Raw genomic sequence first — 25,372 nt, 5'->3', positions numbered from 1 at the left:
TGTGATATACTAACACTAAGTAGCAAGTATTTATGAACGATAAAGGAAATTGTATGGTTTTCTAAATAGTTTTAAAATATAACTTTGAAAACTGAGGTGAATTTGTAATCAGCCCCACTAAGTCAATATTTTGATGGACCACCTGTCACTCCAATTAATGCTGCAAGTCTTTTGGGAGAGGTTTCTAACAGCTTTGCACATCCAGAAGCTGACATTTTTGCCCATTTTTCTTTACGAAATAGCTCTAGCTCACAGAGATTGGATAGAGACGTCTGTGAACAGCGATTTTCAAGTCTTGGCACAGATTCTCAATGGGATTTCAGTCTGGGGTTGTGACTGGGCCACACACACAGAAATATGTTTTGATCTAAACCTTACGTTGTAACTGTGGCAGGATCTTAAGGGTCATTGTCCTGCCGAATGTGACCATACGCCCCAGTCTCAAGTCTTTTGCTGCCTCAAATACGTTTTCCTGCAGGGTTGTCCCCTGTATTTAGCTCCATCCATCTTCCCATCAACTCTGACCAGCTTCCCTGTCCCTGCTGAAGAAAAGCATCCTCACAGCATGATACTGCCTCCACCATGTGTGACGGTGAGGATGGTGTATTCAGGGTAATGTGCAGTGTTAATTTCCTCAATGTACATATTTTGTATTTAACCTAAAAAGTTCTACTTTGAAAACATCTAACCAGAGTACCTTCTTCCACATGCCCACCCTATCCACTACCTCGCATGTGGAAGACGTTGCTTCAGAGTATGTATTAAGATCTTTCTTATCATTGAACTTGACTGCAACCATTGGCCCAATTCAATTGCCTTTTTATTTTTTTAAGTTACTTTTCTTTTTTGTCTTATAGTACTAGTTGCCATTTTTGACATCTAGCTGGTACATGCTATTCATGAATGGTATTTGAGAATTGCAAAAAAAAAAAAAAAAACAACACCAAAAAACGACAGTGTGGAAAATCTGCCAGCAAATAAATTGAATTATAACACTCATGAGTAAGAGGTTTTTTTTATTTGCTTGAAATGCATTGATGATTCCCTGTTCTTAATGTATGTCCCATCTACCTTTATGAGGGACTGTTTAATTTTTTTCTTTAATAATCTATGATTTAACACTAGAAGTCCCAGAGAGGGGTCATTTAACATTTCTACCATTGGAACCCTATGGAGCTCGAAATTTCTGGGACTTCTAGTGTTAATACAATTTACCGTATTTTTCGGACCATAAGACGCACTTTTTCCCCCCAAATGTTGGGGGAAAGTGGGGGGGTGCGTCTTATGGTCTGAATGTGGCTGCGGGGAATGTGGGTGCTGCGGTGGAGCGGGTCATCGGGGGCACGAGCAGGCTGTAGCAGCCTGCCGTGACCACGTGGCCCCGCTCATTTAATATGCACGCCCATCCCCCGCCCATCATCCCTCAGCGCTGAAGCCGGCGCTGACAGGTGGGCGGGATGATGGGCGGGGGATAAACAGCCGGCTCGCATGATCACCCCTGGCAACTACGGCCTGGAGTGATCATGTGCGGCTGTATTCACTGCACTCCGTGCATCATCATCAGCGCGGGGAGCAGTGAATCAGTGTACAGTACTCACCGTTCCCCTGCAGCATCGCTCGTCCTCCCGTCTGTGTCAGCGGCAGCGCCGCTGATTGGAGCCGTCCCCATTGCCCTGCTGAATCGCGATCATCTCCTGTGTTTGTGCCAGCGGCTGAGTGGAGACTAGCTGCGCGCACAGCGATGACGTCATCGCTGTGCGCACGTGTCCACACGCAGTCGCCGGGACACTGTCACAGACACAGGAGATGATCGCGATCCAGCAGGGTAATTGGGACGGCTCCAATCAGCGCTGCCGCTGACACAGACGGGAGGACGAGCGATGCTGCAGGGAGTGAGGTAAAGTGAGGTGAGTATGAACGTGTATTTTTTTTATGTGCCACAGGATGCGGCCATACACCAGGATGGGGGCATATTATGAGCCGGATGGGGTCATATTATGAGCCAGATGGGGTCATATTATGAGCCAGATGGGGTCATATTATGAGCCAGATGGGGGCATATTATGAGCCAGATGGGGGCATATTATGAGCCAGATGGGGGCATATTATGAGCCAGATGGGGGCATATTATGAGCCAGATGGGGGCATATTATGAGCCAGATGGGGCCATGATGGGTTATATAGCAGGATGCGGCCACATGCCAGTATATAGCAGGATGCGGCCATATGGCAGGATTACGGTATATAGCAGGATGAGGGACATATACTGTATATACAAGGCAGGAGGATCATTACCAGGATGCGGCACCTTAGTAGGGAATTTGGGGACATTACCCCCATAACAGTGTCAGCAGCAGATCCTCGCCCCATAACAATGTATCATGACCACAGTTTTTGCTTAAAATTTTATTTTCCTCCTCTAAAACCAGGGTGCGTCTTATAGTCCGAAAAATACGGTATATGCTGGTGCCAGATTTTCCTCCCTTTTCTTACTGCTCACCTGGGATCTGGACGATGTTGTCCGAGCACCGCACCCTCAGTTTCCTCCAGGGAACTGTTATTTTTTCCTTTTCGTCTGATTTGACAATTGCGCCAAATTGCTGCTGTATTCAAGAACACAAGGCAGGAGTGCAATCAAATATTGACAAACTTTCCAACTTTTCGATTAAGCAGCCGGAACCCTCTAGAATTGTTAAAACCGTGAGGAAAAGTAAACAGTCGATCACTTATCAAATAGACTGAAAACCCCCCCAAAAACAAACAAAAAGGCCCAAATAATGAATTGGGTGCAAACAAGAAAGATACAAAAAAAAAAAACAAAAAAAAAAAAAATAAAAAAAATGGCACAAATGCAACAATAAAATCCGGGACAAAAGGTACTTTATTCTTGCAGAAATCTGGGCATTTCACCAATGCTGGGGAATTTGCTCATTTTAGTATTTAGTCTGCTTGAGACTGTGCCACACTTGATGTTTTAGTCAAGTGAAATTTAATGGAGAAGTTATGGTGTTTCTAAACACATTTGCCCTAGGATTTTCTTGTGTAAATACAGTAGAATATGGTGTTTAGTAGATTGGCCTTTCCATCATCCTCTTCCCCCATTTCATTTTTTGTATATTTTTTCATTATTCTTAATATCTTTGGCACTGAGCCTCTCTGTCTCAATCTTTGTTGTTTTGATATGTATTTTACACATAGGGAGCTATATAGAGCTTTTATGTCAGAAAAGTAGAGGACTGTATATACCTCATAAGTTTTAGAATTGTACATTTATAGTATTTGAATTGATCTTATGTATTTACATTGCTACGGTCTTGTCATCAAGCTAATTCCCACATACTAAGTCCATTGAATTTATAGGAGTTTTTCCAAAATATAGTCTGCATCTAATGGTGTATATAACGAAATATGTATTTCATCGTTTGATATTTATACATGTTTGGCATATTATATTATGTTTTGCAAGTTATTCTTACCACTGCCTGTCCTTCCTTCTGTAATAACAGAGACAGGGGGAGGAAGGACATCCAGCAGACAGGAGGAGGAATAACTAGCAAAGCCCAACCCACCTATTAGATATCTTGTAGCTGCTGTCAATCAAGTAACCATGCATTTCATAAACTTTACTTGCCTATATTTCAGAAAGTATACATCCGACCTCACAACTAAAAAGGTATGTATAGAATCAGCATGATAGCACCAGTATAGCACTGGCTTTAGTTTATAGATGAAAATCCTGGTGGTTGGTCCTCTTTAAAAATCCAAATTTTTGTAACTGCAGAACAGGAGATCGGTTTGGTTTTGCTCAGTGGGTCAAAACCATTATTTATAGTATACCGTATTTTTCAGACCATAAGACGCACTTTTTTCCCACCAAATGTTGGGGGAAAGTGGGGGGTGCGTCTTATGGTCTGAATGTGGTTGAGGGGAATGAGGGTGCTGCGGGTCATCAGGGCACGAGCAGGCTGCAGCAGCGCCTGCCGTGACCACGTGGACCCGTTCATTACATATGCACGCCCATCATCTTTCAGCGCTGAAGCTGACAGGTGGGCGGGGGGTGCGCGCATAGTAAACAGCCGGCCGCATGATCACCAAGAGGAAGTAGTCGTCATCGAGTGCAGTGAATCAGTGTACAGTACGCACCGTTCCCCTGCAGCATCGCAATGTCCTCCTGTCTGCCGGCTCAGGCTGTGTGGAGACTAGCGGCGCTCACAGCGATGACGTCATTGCTGTGCGCACGTGTCCACAAGCAGCCGGAGCCGGCAGACAGGAGGACATTGCAATCCTGTTGATGATGAAAACTGTTCTTTTTTCCATGCAGGTGACCAAAGCAGAAACAGGGATTTCGGAATTATTTTTCATATTTGAACAGGCTCAGCATGCAAGGTATAGTTCGATAGTAATTCCAATATAAGAAATAATGCTGCTAATTTAATAATAAAATAAAAAAAAAAAAAAAAAAAAAAAAAAAAGCACAGACAACACCATTTTACCAATCCTTTATTGAATGTAACAAGTTGGTTATGTTCACTGTATTGTATGAAACATCACAATGTGGTACTGGGAAATTGTACGTTTGGACCAGAGTGTACACTGATCGAGCATTTCTGCATATTTCTCCCCCAAAACAAAAACTAGGAGGGGAAAAGAAGAAAAAAATAAAAAAATAAAACCCAAAAGCCCAGCCAATGGACAAGTAGAACTCTGCATTATCATGGAGAACACTTAACTTACAGACCTAAAATCTAGTGAATAAATAAAAATATGGTAGCAGTAATTCTAAGACAATAAAACACACAGGAATAAAAGACAGGAAAATTAAAGTAGTAATTGGCTTAACTGATCTATATGTACCAGTATGTAAATATATTTCCAAAATTTCAGCAAGATCTCGGTTACAAGAAAAAAAAAAAAAAGACCATAAATTTTAATTTCACCAAAAAAAAAAAAAAAAAAAAAGTTCAAAAACGAAAAAAAGTAACATTCTTGCTGAGAAAGAAAAAAAATCAAAAACATCCACAGCATGTAAATCAATTTATACATTCCTTGTTTCTTCGCCAATAGTTTGTTGTTTTTTTTTTTACTTTTTTTATTTTTTCTTAGATAAATACTTTTACTCCACGTTCAGCATTTGACAATATGTCGGACATGCACAACTTGAAAAAAAAAAAAAAAAATAAAAAAAAAAAAGGTTATTGCAAAAATAGAATTAGACGATATTCAAGTACCTCACAACAGCCACTTTTGTACCATGCCCATTGCTTAGAAAAATGGAAAAAATAAAAATAAGTGTCACAGAATTCATGAAAATATCCTCTATTTGCTAAGATTTAAAATAGATTATTTTGTTGTATATCTATTTATATATAGTCATTTCAAATTGGTAAGTTGAACTCTGAAAATGAAAAATTACAAAAAAAAAAAAATACCCACAGTACACAGTGCTACCATTTTACAATGAAATCATGGCGAGAAAAAAAAAAAAAAAAAAAGTAGAAATCCACTTGAACAAAAATTACAAATATACATTATAAAATGAGGCTAGGATTTTAAGCTAAAAAAAAAAAAAAAAAAATTTAAAATAGAAAAAAAAAAAATCATCTTGCACAGTGGGGAGGAAAAATTACCCTGAAAGTGTGACGGGGCCATCCTTTGAGTGATATGTTCCAGAACAGAAGCTAGCTGGTGGCTCTTCAATTGCGGTGAAGGTACCAAAAAGTAAGGACCTGATCTCCCACGACAAAAAGCAAAAAAAAAGGAAATCAGATTTTTAAGAAATTAGTTTGTAAATGGTTAGGATTGATTTGGGATTCGATGGAGATAGTCTTTCATTTCTTTCAATTAGCTAAAATCAAAATTAAGGAGAGAGAGGTGGGGGGGGGGGAGAACCCCAAACAATCAAAAAATGGTAATGTCTCATACAATTAAGTGTTTTACATGCGTGTGGGAGTTTAGTTTGGAAGTGCTGCACCTTTAAATGTACAATGACATGCACCTCGATACATCTAATAAACTGCATGAGGCATCAGATTTCTTCCTAAGCTCATTAGCACCAAAAAGGTGCCCGGCAAGACGATGCACCGCGGGGCCCTCCAAGTTGTAAGTGTTAAGGAGTAATGTTGCGGAGACGTGATCAGAAATCCTGAGGCTGGCAAAAAAAATAAAATAAAAAATACTGCTAAAGTGTGACAATGTTATAAAACAAACTGATAAATGGTGCAAAATACTAATCATTTCTCATTTTGCCCATTTGTGTTTTTTTTTTTTTAATTACATAGCTGACGCTCCACCAGAATCTCTTCGTTGGTTTGAAGAGAACCATGATTTTTTTTTTTAAGTTTTTCTCCCAAAAAACTCCAGACCAAAACATAAGGAGTTTTGAAAGGCTACCATGGGTCTTCTAGATCACCAGCACCCTACAGAAAACAAAAACAAAACAAAAACGTGACTTTTTGGAGAGTTTGCACTGAATCTTGAAGTTATCCTCATCCAATAGCATTTCTTATACAGTAATGTCTTATATTACCCAACTGATTAGAAGGGAGTAAATCAGCACAAAATGACTGTTCAAACCAAGCACCAGAGAAGTTCAGCGCACCTTACCACCTATTTGCTTTCCATTTGTCACCCCCTTTATTCTGTGAACTGTAATGGCTATTTTCGGTTGGCGAAGCATTAAAAAGGTGTTGTCAACTATTTAAGATAAACCCTTCTCATTCCCCATTTTTGGCTTGAATAAGATAAAAAGCTTATACTTCCCTTCCGTGGTGGAGCCGTTCTGGGGCTCATGTGAGGTTGTGACATCACGTGAGCCCCGCCGGGTTCCCTCTCCTCGCCCTTCAGATATAAGAGTACTCAACAGGACGCGAGAGCTGCAACGGCTGCTCACTTCCTGATAATTACTTGGGAGAAAAAAGAGGGGCGTCAGGGGCAAAAGGGGCGTCAGGGGCGGCAGAGGCAAAAAGGCTGGAGGGGCTCACGTGACATCACAACCTCATGTGAGCCCTGGGAATGACACCACTGGTACTACGCTGCCTTGGGAGGGTTGCATAAGCTTTTTAAGCATCTTGAAGTCTTATGATCTGATGCTTCCAAAATAATTGTTCAAACCAAAATCATAAAGCAAGTAGGTGGGAAATTGCACTGAACTGTTCAGCAATGGCAAGGGTGCACTGAGCGCCTGGGCTTTGTTTGATCAGTCATTTGGTGCAGACAGGCTCTCTAATATGTAGGTAGTGATTGGCTGTTGAACAAAAGACTACAGCCAGAAACATGGTTAAAAAGAAAGAAACTGTGCCCGACAGTAAACCACTGGAGCATTTATTTTATTGAATGCAGTTAGAACAGAGTCATCTACAAGAGATAAAGAAAAAAAATGACATTCATATGGTCTAGATTATATCAGAGTACAAATCCAGTACATAAAAAGCAGAGTAATATTACAAAAAGATCCTTACTAGCATCTCCACCTACCAAGAAGGACGGATGGCGTTATTCAATGCAATATTCATTAAAAAACAAATTTGTCTATCTGAAATTACAACAGACACTAAGGAGAGAGCCAAAAAAAAAAAAAAAAAAAAAAGCAGCATGTAAAAGGCCTGGAAATCTTAGGATGGTTTCACACATCCGGCATTTCGCTGGTTTGCCGAATCCGGCACACTCCAGTACAGTGCAATGGCATCGCGGCAACCTCCGGGTGGGTGGGTTATTGGGATCATGTTAAAAAGCCAGCTGTAGTAGCAGTGACAAGTTGGGAAATTAGTCAGAGACTAGTTTCGGCTTGTGTGCCAAAGCTAGTCTCTGACTAATTTCCCGACTTGTCACTGCTACTACGGCTGGCTTTTTAACATGATCCCACTAAAGACTTTATAGTTTTAGTTATACCTTCTGGTTATTGTGGAACAACACTAGATTTGACCCCCCTTTTTTTTCTTACAAGTTTTGTGGGTTGCTTCCTTCCGGAAGTCCCGCCAGTTGAAAATTTAATCAAGCAGCTGATACAAGGGTAAGCCGGCACCTCCATATTATAGGTTTGCCATTGTACAGTATTGCACTGTAATGGACTGTGCCGGATTCGGCGAAATGTCGAATATGTGAAAGCACCCTTAAATGGAGATACTGAATACTAAAGAAGGCAGCAACAAAAGAAAAAAAACCAAAAAAAAACAAAACAAAAAACTTACAACCAAGTCTGCATAAGATCAACTAAAAGGGGAAACTTTGTAACCTATTCAGCAGAGGTGGAGGGCGGGCACTACAGGAGGTGGGTGGGTAGCACACCGGACTGCAAGTAATGCCCCTATGGACAAAAATTTTTTCTATTAAACAGCCAGCCTAAAAAAACAAAAATGTAAAAAAAACAAACAAAAAAAGAAGAGGAAAAAAAACTTAAGCCAGGGACTGGATGGGCCCTATGGGGAGGGATGCTTACTAAAATGTCCTATTGTGTTCACTTGGATATAACCTCGCATGCAGATTCAGTAGGCGAGGGGGGTGCGAATCATGCAGTGCGCACTTTATTCCACATGACTGTGGCCTCCGGTTACGGTGTCGCTGGCTGCACTGTCGGGAGCAGGGGATTCTGGAGATCCGGCAGATGACTCTTCACCCTGCATTTTACCTAGCCTGTAACTACTCAGCATTTCCTCCAGGAGTTGACGGTAATTTCCCCTATGATTAATCCTCAGCTCCCTGAGAGCTTCCACCAACTTCCCATTCGCTGCATTGTCCTCTGTTCCAGTAGAGCCCTTATTTTAGATTAAAGACCCCAGTCAGTAAATAAAAAATAAAAAGCATAAAATACCTTACAAATACATGGATTATTACTCCCCCCAACAAGACCAATAGTCACATCATTCGAGCAATTTATAATTACATATTTTACCAGATACAAGCAGACACTCCGAAAATGATTACATATGGATAAGAGAGGAAATGGGTAAATCACGGTGCTACCAAGGGCATTCGGGATCTATTCTCTCAAACGGGAGGTGACAATACACAGCAGACCTCATGTTTAAAGGGAGCCTGTTTCAATCCTACAAAAGGGCTTTAAGGGATGGAGACTTGTGCAAATATACCTGAGGATATAGTCTCATCAGCGCATTATATATGAAGTTTAACCCCCTTCAGGTCTGAGAAACATTTCAATTTTGTACTTCAAGGAGGAGTTTCATATTTTTTCCAAGATTCATATTTTTTTATATACAGTATATCACAAATGTGACAACATCCCTCAAATTTTTGAAAATATTTTGTAAATATTTTATTATAGCTTTTCATGGGACGACACTGAAGATCTGACCCTGTGATACAATGTACAGTGTCAGTGTGCAGCTTGTATAATAGTGTAAATTCCATGCCCTCTAAATAACACACAGCCATTAATGTCTAAACTGCTGGCAACAAAAGTACATGCACCTCTAAGTGAAAATGTCCAGATTGTGCACAAAGTTCACTAGAGCTTCACAGGAGCCACTGGATCCTCTTCCATTCTCCATAACTTCACGGAGCTGGTAGATTAGAGTCCTGTTTGAGGAGGCCCCACATATGCTCAATAGGGTTTAGGTATGGGAACGCATGGCCAATCCAGCACCTCTACCATTAGATTCTTTAGCAAAGCAGTGATCGTCTTGCAGGTGTGTTTGGGCTCATTATGTTGAAATACAAAGGAAGGGGATCATGCTCTGCTTCAGAATGTCACAGTACATGTTGCATTCATTGTCCCTCAATGAATTGTAGCTCCCCACAGCCAGCAGCACTCATGCAGCCCCCAAACCACGACACTCCCACCATCATGCCTGACTGTAGGCAGGATGTTTATGTCTTTATACTCCTAATCTCAGAATTCTTTGCCATGAGGAGTCATGTTGAGCTTCCAGTGACCAGTATGCGAGAGCGTATGAGCGATAACACCAAATTTAACGCACCGGCTCCCATTCACACCTGATGACACCTTGTAACACCAATGAGTCAACACCAGGGAGTGAAAATTGATGATTGGGCGCAATATACCCATTTTCACTTAGGGGTGTACTCACTTTTGTTGCCAGCAGTTTAGACGTTAATGGAGGTGTTTTGAGTTAGAGGACACCAAATTTACAGTTATACAAGCTGCACACAGACACTGTACAGTATCACAGGGTCAGATCTTCAGCGCTGTTCCATGAGAATATACAGCTCTGGCAAATATTAAAAGGCCACTGCAGTTTTATAAAAATCATCTTCTCTACGTGTCTGTAGCCATTCCATTGCAGTGTCAGTTGAATTCCAACCAGATTACACCTCATTCTACTTAATGTGCTTCTGACAGGGTGATCACCTGAACCAAATCTTATTTAAACGAGGGAAAGTATAAGGCTAGTTTCACACTTGCGCTATTTTGACGCAAACGGAATCAGTCACTAATGTAGTACAGTTCATTTATTTACAGTGGAAGCGCCACATCATGTGGACACAAGCGGGTACTGCATGACACACACGTGCCATAGTGACGCGCTTCCAATGTAAATAAATGAACTGTACTACATTAGTGACGGATTCCGTTTGCGTCAAAATAGCGCAAGTGTGAAACTAGCCTAAAAAAGAATGCTGTGGTCTTCACAATCCTCTTGCATTTGTACAAGCTGGATGACAAAACAAGTGCTAGTAATATCCCAAAAGTAATAGGAATGAAAATATAACAACCAAGCCAAAAGGAGTTGAAAAGTCTTGAGTGAGAAAAAGAAGGGCTCAATTCTGGCTTTACTAGCGGAGGGATACAGCGAGCGTCATGTTGCCACCATCCTTAAAATTTCTAAAGATGGCAGTCCGTTACAACAAGGTCAAGCAGCCAACAATGGGGACAACAATGCTACAGACCGGAAGAGGGCGAAAGCGAATCTCCACTGACTGGGATGACCGTCATCTTATTCGAATGTCACTCAGCAGGATGACATCAAGTGACCTACAAAAGGAATGGCAAATGGTAGCTGGGGGGGGGGGGGGGATGTGCACGGAAAGAACAGTTTGTAACAGGCTCCTAGAGGCAGGGCTCTAGTCATGTAAAGCTAGAAAAAAGCCTTTCATTATAGTGAGAAGCAAAGGAGAGCCAGGCTGAAGAAGTTTGGCAAAGACCATAGAGGACTGGAGTAAGGTAATCTTTTCTGATGAGTCTAATTTTCAGCTTTGCCCAACACCTGGTCATCTAATGGTTAGACGAAGACCTGGAGAGGCGTACAAGCCACAGTGTCTTGCTCCCACTGTGATATTTGGTGTAGGATCGGTCATGATCTGGGGATGCTTTAGCAGGGCTGGAATTGGGCACCTTAAACTTTGCAAAGGACATGTGAATCAAGCCGCATACACTTATCCTGGAAAAACAGTTGCTTCCTTCTGCTGAGGCAATGTTCCCCAACTCTGAGGACTGGTTTTTCCAGCAGGACAATGTGCCATGCCACACAGCTAGGTCAATCAATGTGTGGATGAAGGACCACCACATCAAAACCCTGTCATGGCCAGCCCAATCTCCAGACCTGAACCACATTGAAATGTAATTAAGAAGAAGATGGATAGTCACAAGCCATCAAACAAAGAAGAACTGCTTACATTTTTGCACCAGGAGTGGCATAAGGTCACCCACTGGTGGAAAGCAGCCAAGACGCAAGAAAGCTGTGATTAAAAATCATGGTTATTCCACAAAAAGGACATTTTTGTGAACTCACCGTAAAATGTCTTTCTTGGAGCCTTTCATTGGGGGGACACAGACAGTGGATTATATGGTGTCTCCAGGGGAGGCGTGACACTAGGTTTAAAAAAAAAGAGTTAGCTCCTCCTCCCACAGCATATAACCCCAGCTAGGCGGGAACTACCTCAGTTTGGTGTAAAAGCAGTAGGAAAAGGACAACCAAAACCACAAGGGCGGGAGCTGTGTCCCCCAATGAAAGGCTGCAAGGAAGCCATTTTACGGTGAGTACACAAAAATGTCCTTTCCTTTCTCGCCTTTTCATTGGGGGACACAGACAGTGGGACGTCCCAAAGCAGTCCCTGGGTGGGAACTGAACTATTAACAGTATATAACATCAGACTAAAAAGGTGACTAACAACTGCAACTGCAGTGAACACATCAAAACACTGTCAAGAACCGAGCAGTGGCCACTTATAAATAGGCCACTGCCGCCTGAAGGACTTGTCTTCCAAGAGCAGTATCCGCGGATGCATGCGTATGCACTCTGTAGAATTTTGTGAACGTGTGCACACTGGAACCAGGTAGCGGCCTTGCAAAGTTGGGCCGCCGAAGCCTGATGGCGGATAGCCCAGGAGGCACCCACTGCTCGTGTAGAGTGGGCCCGCACAGATTGAGGGGGAATGGCACCTCGTGCTTTGTATGCCTCACAGATGGCAGTCCTGATCCATCGAGAAATCGTGGATTTAGACGCCGGGTTGCCCTTTTTGTGTCCTACTGGGAGGACGAAGAGGGCATCGGACTTGTGCAACGGCGCTGTTCTGGAGATGTAGATCCGCAGAGCCCTGACAAGATCGAGAGTGTGAAGGGCTTTCTCAAAAGGAGTGGACCGGGGCTGGGCAGAATGACTGCAACACAATGTCCCCGTTCAGGTGGAAAGAGGATACGACCTTCGGAAGGAAGGCGGGGGAAGGCCGAAGGGCCACCTTATGATGGAATATCAGGTAAGGTGAGCGACAGGAAAGAGCTGCCAGTTCGGACACTCGCCTGATCGAGGTAATAGCGACTAAAAAGGCAACTTTCCAAGACAGCCGTTGAAGAGATTTCTCTCAAGGGTTCGAAAGGAGGAAGCTGAAGAGCTCAGAGAACCAAATTCAGATCTCAGGGATCTAAGGGGTGACGATAAGGGGGGACCAAATGCGCCACCCCTTGAAGAAAGGTACGGACCTGAGGGCGAGAATCCAGCTGCTTCTGGAAAAAAAAAAAAAAAAGATCGACAAGGCAGAAACTTGTCCTTTAAGGGTACTGAGAGCAAGACCTGAGTCCAGACTGTCTTGCAGAAAAGCAAAAACATTAGGGATTGAAAAGGTCAGGGGCGACAGATTATGACGGTCACACCAGGAAAGATAGGTCTTCCAGGTCCTGTGGTAAATGCTGGCGGAGGAAGGCTTCCGAGCATTAAGCATGGTATGAACTACCCTGGAAGAAAGACCCAATTTGGCTAGAATCAGGGATTCAAGCGCCACGCCGTCAAATGCGGCTGTGCTGTATTCTGGTGGAATATTGGACCTTGCGGCAGAAGATCCAGGCGGTCGGGAAGACGCCAGGGAGTGTCGCTGAGATGTTGGAGGAGCTCTGGATACCAGGTTCTCCTGGGCCAGTCCGGGGCCACGAGGATCACCGGGATTCCCTCCGCTTTGATTTTCTTGATTACTCTTGGAATGAGAGGAAACGGAGGGAAGATGTAGGGCAGGCGAAACTGCGACCATGGAAAGACTAGGGCGTCGGAGCCGAGCGCTAGCGGGTCTCTCGAACCGAGATATGAAGGGACGTATTTTGGCATTCATTCGAGACGCCAAGAGGTCCACATCCGGGAGTCCCCAATGAAGAGTGATCTGATGGAACACTTCGTCGTGGAGGGACCATTCCCCTGCCGCTAGACCTTGCCTGCTGAGAAAGTCTGCGGCCCAGTTGTCTACCCCTGGGATATAGACAGCTGAAATAACGGGGATGTGCTTCTCTGCCCAAAGAAGAATCCTGGATACTTCCTTCATCGCTGCCTTGCTGCGAGTTCCTCCCTGACGGTTGATGTAAGCCATGGCCGTGGCATTGTCTGACTGGATCCGAACAGGGAGGCCCAATAGTAAGGGTTGAAAATTCTGAAGGGCCAAAAATATGGCTCTGATCTCCAGAACATTGATGTGCAGAGAGCGCTCGGAAGGAGACCAGCTTCCCTGAACAGTGTGGTGGAGAAACACCACACCCCAGCCTATCATGCTGGCATCCGTCGTGACTACCTGCCAGTGGACCGGGCGGAAGGACTTCCCTTGAGTCCACCAGACGAGGGAGCTGAGCGCAGACCGAGATAGGCGGACTGACTGGTCCAGGGAAGCTGGATTCTTGTCCCAGGAGGATAGACGATCCAGTTGTAGAGGGCGCAGATGGAACTGGGCAAAGGACACGGCTTCTATGACTGCCACCATCTTGCCTAACACTCTCATTCCATTCCGAAGGGATGTGTGACGGCGAGAGCGGAGGGATTGGGCGGCCCGGATCAGGGACGACCTCTTGTCCTCTGGAAGAAAAACAGGGGACTGAGCCGTGTCTATCAGCATACCTAGAAAGGTGATGAGCTGATGAGGAATGAGGGATGACTTGTTGAAGTTGATAAGCCACCCTAGCCTTGACAGCGTGTCTAGGCAAATCTGCACGCTTTCTGAGCGAACGTGAAGAGAGCTCCCTTTGACAAGAAGGTCATCCAAATAGGGAACGACCAGGATGCCTCTGGGGTGTAAAATGGACATGACGGCAGCCCTGACCTTTGTGAAGACCCGAGGCGCAGTGGCCAGCCCAAAGGGGAGGGCCCTGAATTGGAAATGACGGTGTCCTACAGCAAAGCGAAGGAACCGTTGATGAGAGACACATATGGGAATGTGTAAATAAGCATCTTGAACGTCTATGGAAGCTAGGAATTCTCCAGGTTCCATGTCGGCTAGTACTGCTCTCAATGATTCCATTCGGAAAGTTCGAATCCGTACGAATTTGTTCAGCCGTTTGAGGTCCAAGATAGGGCGGACAGAGCCATCTTTTTTGGGAACGACAAAAAGGTTTGAATAGAAACCTTTGCCGCGCTGTTCCAGGGACACTGGAATGATAACGTTTGCTTTCTGTAAAGAGGTCATGGCCTGAAATAAGGCCTGGCTTTGCGTTTTGGACTTTGGAAGACGAGAACGCAGAAACCTGTTGGCCGGCAGGGAATGGAAATCGATCTTGTAACCTGAGGTGACGATTTCTCAAACCCAAGCATAGTCAGTGTGGTCTAGCCAGATATCCCGAAAAAGCAGAAGCCACCCTCCCACAGGAGTCGGATCTGCGGGATACCTGGCGTCATGCTGAGGGGGCCTGTACAGAGCGAGGTCCTTTGGGTTTAGGTTGCTTGGAGTGGGAACACCAAGAAGAGCCCCTTGAGGACCGGATCCTCGATCTGAGCGTTGGGACGGTCCTTGAGCCGATTGGTTTTGGGGGGCAGGCCGAAAGGACTGCCTGCGCCAAGATGATTTTTTTAAATTTCTGGCTACAGGCCGCTTTTGTGGTAGAATGGTACTTTTACCACCCGTCGCCTCAGATATGAGTTTGTCCAGGGATTCACCAAACAGACGAAGACCCTGGAAGGGAAGTGTGGACAGGGACTTCTTGGAGGCACTGTCCGCATTCCATATTTTTAGCCACAGAACCCTGTGGGCGAAGACAGCATTGGCTGCAGTTAGGACTGACCAGCTAGCTGCATCTAGGGAGCCATGAAGAAAATAATTAGAGGCTAGTGAGAACAAATCAAGAATCTTAAGAGCCTCTGGAGGAATATTGCAAGGGCGAAGCAACTTGCGCAGGTTCCTACTCCACACGCTCATAGCTCTTGCCACCCATGTCATGGCAAACAGGGGGCGCAGAGAGGAGCCCGAAGCCTGGAAAATAGATTTGACCGCAGCATCAACTGCGCGGTCGGACGAGTCCTTGAGAGACGCGTTGTCTGAAACAGACATAACCGTGTGTTTAGCCAGTCTGGATACTGGCGGATCCACAACGGGGGGTACCGACCAGGGCTTAACCATGTCCGGAGGAAAGGGATAAGCGAATGAAAAGGAGGATTTTTTATTAAACCTCCTATCAGGGTGATCCCACCGTTTAGATATGATTTGATGAAAAATCGGATCCTGGCCAAAGGACTTGAGGCTTCTTGGCTCGCTTGATTGCCGACTGAGAAGTCGGGTCCGAGGGCTGATCAGAAATCGACAGTGTGATTAACAGCCGCTATCAGAGTGTCTTCCATATGCCTAGACTCAAAAGGGACATCTGAAATCAGAGTCTCGGGAATCGTGACTACTAAAGGTCACGGAGCCTGTGTCAGACTGACCATCGTGTGAGTCAGACGAGGCGGAGCGGTCGCAATGGCGCCTTTTGGAGACAGCCTTTTTACGTACTGGGGATGATACACCAGACGAAGGCGGGCTCCTCTGAGGGAGCTGAGCCGGGGGGAGGCTGCAGGAGCCTGTGGAAGGCCTGGATATCTGAGCGGCCAGGTCATTAACCTTTTAGACATCAGAAGAGCCCATGCAGGGATAGCCTCATCAGACGGGGGTGCTGCCTGAATGGTGGCCGGGGGCCGAACCCACAGATTGCATGACCCCCAGGTCTGGCAACGCCTGTTGTGACACTGTAGTAGGTGCATCGCAGCCCCGACAGAGTGGATAGCTTCGCCCATTGGGAAACGAGCTTCCACAGGTGGTACAAGCATAGTACAGGTCCATAGAGGATGCCTGGGAAGCTTTATCACCCCTTTTTTACGCATGTCAGCAACAAACGTACAATTAGTACTGTGAGCCTCTAGCAGTATTACATTACTGTGGGTGAGGAGCTACTAGCAGTATTAGAAAGGGAATGCTATACAGAGCTGGTATATACCAATAGTAAAGTGGCATACACTGCCAAACAGTCGGTCTATACATGCAGACACAGTCAGTATATACCGCTAAAAGCTGATATACACCGCCAGTCAGCAGGTACACACCGCTAGAAAGACAGCGATATACCGCTGAACAGAGCGGTATATAGTGCTGCAGAGTTGCAGAGCCAAGGAGGCGATCTCACCAGTGTCAGCTCCCCACATTTAATGGCGTCCAGCCTTCTCTGGTAGCGTGGAGGGGAGAGACGGCCCACTAGAGGGAGCGGCTTCTGGAGCAGTAGAGGGGGCGTTGTGAGAATGCAGGCTGAAATCGGGAGCTAAATTTATGACGCTTCCCCGGGAACACTGCCTGCATCGCCCCCACCGGCGCCTCCTCAGGCGGCGGTTGGATGCAGGGGACGGATACACGTCGTCTCCCTACCTGCTCTTGCTCCGTCTGAAGACGCGTCGGTCCTGGAATGCGGAGATCTCGGGGACGCATCTTCGGCTCAAGGCTAGCAGGTGCTCGGCTCTGCTTAGCCCTCTGGAGCTACCTCTGTGAGGTGCTTCCAGGGAGCCTGGAGGGGTACGCAGACCCGACCACTTGGGCGTGAGGGAAGACTGACGGCTTTTGCACGCCAGGTTTCCTCTGCCCGTAAGCGGGGGGAACGAGTGTGAGCACACCCTGGTATTGCCCCATAGTCAAAAATAGAATAAAATCACAAAGAAACATGAGCTGGCCTGGGGCTCAGGCCAGACGTGTCAGCCTCCCCGCTGACACTAAAAAGAACTGCGCTAGTTCCCGCCTAGCTGGGGTTATATGCTGTGGGAGGAGGAGCTAACTCTTTTTAAACCTAGTGTCACGCCTCCCCTGGAGACAACATATAACCCACTGTCTGTGTCCCCCAATGAAAACGCGAGAAAGAAATATTGATTTCTGAATCTTCCTGAGGTAAAACATTAGTATTGCTATTTCTATTATGAACTTGTTTTCTTTGCATTATTTGAGGTCTGAAAACAATGCATTATTTTGTTATTTTGGCCATTTCTCATTTTCAGAAAACAGAAAATGTATTTTTTGGAAATTCGGAGACGTTGTCAGTAGTTTATAGAATAAAAGGACGATTTACATTTTACTCAAAAATCTACAGAGAAAAATCAGAAAAACTGACAATGTTGCAGAGGTCTCTTAATTTTTGCCGGAGATGTAAACAGTAATAAAATAGTTACAGATTTTTGCTGTGAAAGGACTTGTGTGAGGGCATGTAATCTTGCACACCAAGCTGATTTTTTTTTTTTTGTGTGTGTGTGGGGGGGAGGAAATTGAGCACTTAAAGGGGTACTCCCATCTACAGGATCCTATCCCAGTAGGTAAATCTTGGCAAATACCGCTAATCAAAACTAGTATGGTTCTGCTGATATAGGCAAGTCGTTTACGTCGTCTGTAGGGCATTGCAGCTTAGGTATCCATGGGTATGACCATTCTGTGACAGACAGCAAGTTGCTTGTGGTCGTAACCATGGATACCTAAGCTGCAATGCCTTGCACGTGAGATAAGCGACATAGCTAAGCAGGAGAAGTATACTACATTTCTAATTGGAGGTATTTGCCAATGTTATGATTACTACACCTACTACATATTAGGATAGGATATTTTGTGGATGGGAAAAACCCTTTAAGTGCTCACTAGTCTCTAATGAAAGCTCCAATATCAGTCCTCACTGAATTGAGTGACAACTTCGGCACCTATGCAGGAAACTGCTACAGACAAATCAAAAGCAGACGGAAAAATGTGATTGTGGCGCGCTCGCTGAAGCATTTTAGAGTTAGGGATTTGCCTCGGATACACTCGTGCAACTCCCATCTGAATAAAACTTCAATTGAAAAGCTGCCACTGAAACAATGCAGACTGGCAGATTTATCCAAGTCTCCAACTTATCCCTGTCAGAAGCTTTGCTAGATCAAAACGGTTTACAAAGCTCCCTTTATGGATATCCCCTTAAAAGGGTGGACTCTGCCTAGAAATTGGAGATTGGTGGCAATGGTCAGTCAGCTGTAACCCCCATTAAGGCTACATACCCACACTGCACACGGACCCATAGATTCATGTCTCTAGTCACACATCTGTGATATCACACATCTGTGAGACAGACCCGGTCCTATTCACATCCAATTTTGAAGATCAGTGTAGGACTAAAGGCCCCGTTACACGTGTCGATTTATCGTGCGATCGCACCCGCCCCTATCGTATGTGCGTCACAGGCAATTTGTTGCCCATGTCGCACAAAGTAGGTCACCCCTATCACACGTACTTACCTCCCGGACGACCTCGCTGTGGGCGGCGAACATACTCTTCCTGAAAGGGGGGGGAATGTTCGGCTTCACAGCGACGTCACTCAGCAGCCGCCCAATAGAAGCGGAGGGGCGGAGATTCGCGGGATGTAACATCCCACCCACCTCCTTCCTTCCTCATTGCCGGCCAGACGCAGGTACGGTACTGTTCATCGTTCCCGAGGTGTCACACGGAGCGATGTGTGCTGCCTCAGGAACGACGAACAACCTGCGTCCAGGAATGTGACCGACTTTTTGAAAATGAACGACGTGTCAACGAGCAACGAGAAGGTGAGTATTTTTGCTCGTTCACAGTCGCTCGTAGCTGTCACACGCTACGATATGTCAAACGATGCCGGATGTGCGTCACGGAATCCGTGACCCCGACGACATATATTGCCCGATATATTGTAGCGCGTAACGGGGCCTTTATTCAATGGGTCGGTGCGTGGTCATGGGGGGGGGGGAAAGAAAAAAAAAAAAATATAAAAATATAAAAATAAATAAAAAAAATGACTGCACGCGGATGTGTGAATGTAGCCCAAGTTTTAGTATGAAGTGGTACCCTGAAGAATGAGAAGAGTCATTAGGTTAATATTGTCGTATTTCTCAGACCACAGATACCCGGGAGAACTTCTGCTTACACAGGTCAGAGGTGGAATTGTAACTTACCCCATCAGTCTCTCTATGTGGATTCAACCTATTATAAACATCTTCAATAACACTGCGTCTAAAGAAATGTTAAAAAATAGAAACAAGACAAAAAAAAAAAAAAAAAGACAAAAGGGTGAAAAAAATTGGACAATTACATGGCAGAAAATCAACTATACGTGTTGGCATGTCACATCTCCCCCACATTAAAACTAATTTGCTCTGTGAAGGCGTCTTAAAGGCAATCTGTCACTCGATCCATGCTGCTGCCTTCCACGGGCAGCATAAATAAGAGATTAGTTGCACAAGTGCAGCAAAGTATATTTCTCCCTGAAACGCTCCGACATTGCACAGTAAATATAGTTTGAAAAGACTTTTCCCGGGGCCGCTCCTGGAGAACTCTTATTAAGTACACACACGGGACAGACCTGACAAACAGCTATAGCTGAAAGGGTAAAAGATCTTAAAAAGGGAACCTGTCACCAGAGATTTTTCCCTATTAAACCAAAAATATCCCCTTCTGCAGCTCCTGGGCTGCATTCTATGAAGGTGCCCCTTGTTGCTGGCCCCCTTTTCAGACCTCCAAAACAACTTCATAAAATCTTACTTTCGTATGCAAATTAGTTTGGTTGGACAGATGGGCGGGCTGTATTTCGCCTTCGGTCCCCCCCTCCTGCCGCTGTTCGCCGTCCCCCGGTCTTGATTTGTATGGATGTCGACGGCCCAGCCATCTTCCACGCTGATGCTGAAGTCTCATACAGGCGCAGTTAGCAGAGGCCACTATCGCGGGCCTGAGCAGAAAGTATCCTTCTCGCGCCCTGGTGATGTATTTGCGCAGGCTCGAGATTATGGGCGGGTACTAGGATGACGCTGGTGAGGTCATGTACAGCGCTGCCCATACTCTCGAGCCTGCGCAAATACATCACCGGCGCGCAAAAGGGATAGTTTCTGCTCAGGCCCGCGATAGTGGCCTCTGCTAACTGCACCTGTGCGAGACTTCGTCATCAGCGTGGAGAATGACGGGGCCGTCGTCATCCATGCAAATCAAGACTGGGGGACGGCGAACAGCGGCAGGAGGGGGGACAGAAGGCGAAATAGAGCCCGCCCATATGGCCAACCAAACTAATTTGCATACGAAAAGGTAATATTTTATAAAGGTGTTTTGGAGGTCTGAAAAAGGGGGGGCCAGCAACAAGGTGCACCTTCCTAGAATGCAGCCCAGGAGCTGAAGAGGATATTTTTGGTTTGATAAGGAAAAATCTGGTGACAGGTTCCCTTTAATAGATTTTCTCTGGAAAACCCAGAGCATTTGAGAGTAATTGTGCAGCCAAGCTCCGATTCATGCTATATGGCGTTTGGGTAGCATGAAGCAGCTGACCGGTTCCTGTTAAGGTGCCCATATACCTGACAGGCAGTGGGCAACAGCCATGTCTCTGACTCCACCAAACACAGGACGCTTGGTTGAGCATTCATGCATTTTCAACAACACAGGAGAATGCCGATGTATGGGAGAGTCGGAAGGCCTAAAATTGTCGGTTGTTTTTTGGCTTTAACATGTTCAGGGGCCTTCACAGCCAGAAGGAAGCAGAGTGTCCTCAATTTACTCATATTAACATCCACAGATTACCTGTGCCACCTTTTAGAATACCATCGCCCAGACCGCAGGAGTCTCCATTAATCTATTCAACTAAAACCTTAAAAAGCTTCCATGAATATGCATCAGCCATCTACAGGAGAGCGGATTAGAAAGGTCTGATTGCTGTGGGTCAGATCGCTGGGACACCAACCATCCTTTACGAGAAGAAAGGTCTTGAGCTCCCAAATAAATACAGCAGACAGTGGACATGTATGCGCACTATGGCTCAATTCACAAGGGGGACCCTAAACCCCTGTTCTTATACGATTGTTGGGTCCCTTGCCCATCAAATTTATTACCGGTGACAAGTGTTTGTGTGAACAAATGGCCTATCATTTAGGGCTCAAACGTTAAGCTCAATTGGACCAAGAAACATGCCCCAAATTGTAAGGCAATGCCTCCTTTAAAGTGCTGATAAATGCTGCAAATCTTTTAGGCAAAGGCCCCATGTTGCGTGTGACTAACACCTAAGAAAACATATTGTGTAGGAGATCGAACTATCTATCTATAGAGATCTCCTATACGATATGATTTCCTAGGTGTTAGTCACGCACAACATGGGGCCATGGCCTAAAACATACGCAGCATTTATGAGAACTTTAACCCCTTCAGCCCCCGAGCACTTTCCGTTTTTGTTTTTTGCTCCCCTTCTTCCGAGAGGCGTAACTTTTTTATTTTTCCATCAATCTTGCCATACGAGGGCTTGTTTTTTGCGGGACGAGTTGTACGTTTAAATGAAACTATAAGTTTTACCATATAGTGTACTGGAAAACGGCAAAAAAATTCCAAGTGCGGAAAAATTGCAAAAAAAGTGTGATCGTACAATAGTTTTTGGGCTATTTTATTCACCGTGTTCACTATATGGTAAAACTGAGATCTATGTGATGCCTCAGGTCAGTGTGAGTTTGCAGACACAAAACATGTATAGGTTTACTTGTATCTAAGGGGTTAAAAAAAATTCACAAGCTTGTCCAAAAAACGTGGCACACGTTTTGCGCCATTTTCCAAAACCCATAGCGTTTTCATTTTTCAGGATCTGAGGCTCAGTGATGGCTTATTTTTTGTGTCTCAACCTGACGTTTCTAATGGTACCATTTTTGCGCAGATGCTACGTTTTGATCGCCTGTTATTGCATTTTGCGGCGACCAAAAAAAAATGTAATTTTGGCGTTTGGAATTTTTTTGCCGCTACGCCGTTTACTGATCAGATTCATTGATTTTATATTTGATAGATCGGGCATTTCTGAACGTGGCGAGTGTGTGTATTTTGTATTTTTTTAACCCTTTAATTTTCAATGGTGTGAAAGGGGGGTGATTTGAACTTTTAGGTTTTTTTTTATTTTTTTAAATTTTTTAAAACTTTTTTTTTATTTTACTAGTCCCCCTAGGGGGCTATAGCGATCAGCAATCAGATCGCTCTGCACTATCTGCAGATCTCAGCTACAGAGCTGAGAACTGCAGATTTGCTGCTTTACTTTCAATGCGGGCTATATTCCGGCATTGAGAGGAAGTGAGTCATGTTAGCTACAAGCGTCATCACATGACCCTGTGCTACCATGGCAACCACCGAAAGTCACGTGATCATGTCACGTGACTTCCGGTGGGGGCGGGGTAAGTTGACTGGCATGGCGGCGACCATATACATATCGCTGCCAGATTTTGGCAGCGAAATGTAAGGGGTTAATGGCCGCGGGTGGAAGCGATTCCACCCGCGGCTAGCAGGCACACATGTCAGCTGTTGATAACAGCTGATATGTGCGCGGATTGCGGCCGCCTGCCGGCGGCAGGGGGTGGGGCTTACCAGCACACGATCCATGACGTACCCAGTACGTCATGGGTCGATAAGGGGTTAAAGGAGTCAGTCAACAGAACGCCCTTCACTTTTGTATTATGAAAGAATGTTTGGTTCCATCTTGAGGCAACCCCAAATAGAAAGATCCTATTAGTAACCCCCCCCCCCCCCCCCCCCCCAAAAAAAAAAAAAACCTCTACTTTTGGGCATACGTACAAATTACATGTCTATACGGTGGGATACATTGATGGCTTCCATCAAACCCTAAACGCAGGCCATTAATGTGATGCAATTACCAGGGCCTGCCTGGCACAAGATGTTATATATACACACACACACACACTCACTTTCCAGCTAAACCACCTCCAGGTGGTAAATGTGGTATGTTCTCTGCTGATAATATGCACATTACATGAGCGAGGTCCGGCATCCCTTCCTCTCCAGCAGTTGTCATGATTTCTAGGAGAAAGACATTTCCATCTCAGATAACATGGTCTGAACACACAAACAGCTGATGTCATATACAGAAGGGACAATGCAGTAATAAGGCATAAATGGTGCATTGTGTTTGCAAACTAACCCAGCACCCACTGGCAACGACCAAATCTAATCTATAGGTAGTTATAGCACAACCTATTATAACAACCCTAGTCTGTGCACCCAAATAAGCCACATGGACATCAAGGGAGGTGAAGAGGAAGGGGTCTGCAGCTTGTCACATTCTCATAAGGCAAAACAAAGCAGCTGCAAGGTGTGGCGCGTGCTCGAACTGCGAAGCGCCACTAAAGGGTCACCCATTTATACCACATGTGCTGCCAGATAACAGGGGGTCTCAGATTCTTACATCAGAAACTAGATGAGGAGTTATCCAGATGGGACAAATCCTTTAAAAAAGGTAGAAGAATTGTCGGTAAACTTTACGACACCGGATTGGGGGATCAATTGAGAAAAAGAAGGGAATTTTGTTACTTACCGTAAATTCCTTTTCTTCTAGCTCCTATTGGGAGACCCAGACGATTGGGTGTATAGCACTGCCTCCGGAGGCCACACAAAGCATTACACTAAAAAGTGTAAGGCCCCTCCCCTTCTGGCTATACACCCCCAGTGGGATCACTGGCTCACCAGTTTTGGTGCAAAAGCAAGAAGGAGGAAAGCCAATAACTGGTTTAAACAAATTCACTCCGAAGTAACATCGGAGAACTGAAAACCATTCAACATGAACAACATGTGTACCCGAAAAACAACCAAAAATCCCGAAGGACAACAGGGCGGGTGCTGGGTCTCCCAATAGGAGCTAGAAGAAAAGGAATTTACGGTAAGTAACAAAATTCCCTTCTTCTTCGGCGCTCCATTGGGAGACCCAGACGATTGGGACGTCCAAAAGCTGTCCCTGGGTGGGTAAAGAAATACCTCATGTTAGAGCTGCAAAGACAGCCCTCCCCTACGGGGAGGCAACTGCCGCCTGCAGGACTCTTCTACCTAGGCTGGCGTCCGCCGAAGCATAGGTATGCACCTGATAATGTTTGGTGAACGTGTGCAGACTCGACCAGGTAGCTGCCTGGCACACCTGTTGAGCCGTAGCCTGGTGACGCAATGCCCAGGACGCACCCACGGCTCTGGTAGAATGGGCCTTCAGCCCTGATGGAACCGGAAGCCCAGCAGAACGGTAGGCCTCAAGAATTGGTTCTTTGATCCATCGAGCCTGGGTGGCCTTAGAAGCCTGCGACCCCTTGCGCTTACCAGCGACAAGGACAAAGAGTGCATCCGAACGGCGCAGGGGCGCCGTGCGGGAAATGTAGATTCTGAGTGCTCGCACCAGATCTAACAAATGTAAATCCTTCTCATACCGATGAACTGCATGAGGACAAAAAGAAGGCAAAGAGATATCCTGATTAAGATGAAAAGAGGATACCACCTTCGGGAGAAACTCCTGAATGGGGCGCAGCACTACCTTGTCCTGGTGGAAGACCAGGAAGGGAGCCTTGGATGACAGCGCTGCTAGCTCAGACACTCTCCGAAGAGATGTGATCGCTACCAGAAAAGCCACTTTCTGTGATAGTCTAGAAAGTGAAACCTCCCTCAGAGGCTCGAAGGGCGGCTTCTGGAGGGCAACTAGCACCCTGTTCAGGTCCCATGGATCTAACGGTCGCTTGTACGGGGGTACGATATGACAAACCCCCTGCAGGAACGTGCGCACCTTAGAGAGTCGTGCTAGACGCTTCTGAAAAAAGACGGATAGCGCCGAGACTTGCCCCTTAAGGGAGCCGAGCGACAAACCTTTTTCTAACCCAGATTGCAGGAAAGAAAGAAAGGTAGGCAATGCAAATGGCCAGGGAGACACTCCCTGAGCAGAGCACCA

General features: G+C 45.4%; 1 protein-coding gene across 3 annotated transcripts in view; it reads right to left on the bottom strand.

Annotated features, from left to right (window-relative positions):
- Window positions 1-4,484: 4,484 nt before the first annotated feature.
- Window positions 4,485-25,372, bottom strand: part of PPM1B (protein phosphatase, Mg2+/Mn2+ dependent 1B) — a 145,599-nt gene continuing 124,711 nt past the window's right edge. For 2 of the 3 annotated variants that reach the window (XM_075339190.1, XM_075339189.1), the window contains exons 4-6: window positions 23,361-23,472; window positions 19,608-19,665; window positions 7,843-8,750 (exon numbers count right to left, since the gene is read on the bottom strand). In XM_075339190.1, coding sequence (XP_075195305.1) covers window positions 8,520-8,750; window positions 19,608-19,665; window positions 23,361-23,472 — 401 coding nt within the window. In that variant the 3' untranslated portion in view covers window positions 7,843-8,519. Of the gene's footprint in view, window positions 6,417-7,842; window positions 8,751-19,607; window positions 19,666-23,360; window positions 23,473-25,372 lie in introns of those variants that run through there. The other variant, XM_075339191.1, reaches the window with a different exon arrangement.

The sequence above is a fragment of the Anomaloglossus baeobatrachus genome, chromosome 3 (assembly GCF_048569485.1).
Source record: "Anomaloglossus baeobatrachus isolate aAnoBae1 chromosome 3, aAnoBae1.hap1, whole genome shotgun sequence".
Classification (NCBI taxonomy): domain Eukaryota; kingdom Metazoa; phylum Chordata; class Amphibia; order Anura; family Aromobatidae; genus Anomaloglossus; species Anomaloglossus baeobatrachus.
This window is presented reverse-complemented; position numbering and strand designations above follow the sequence as displayed.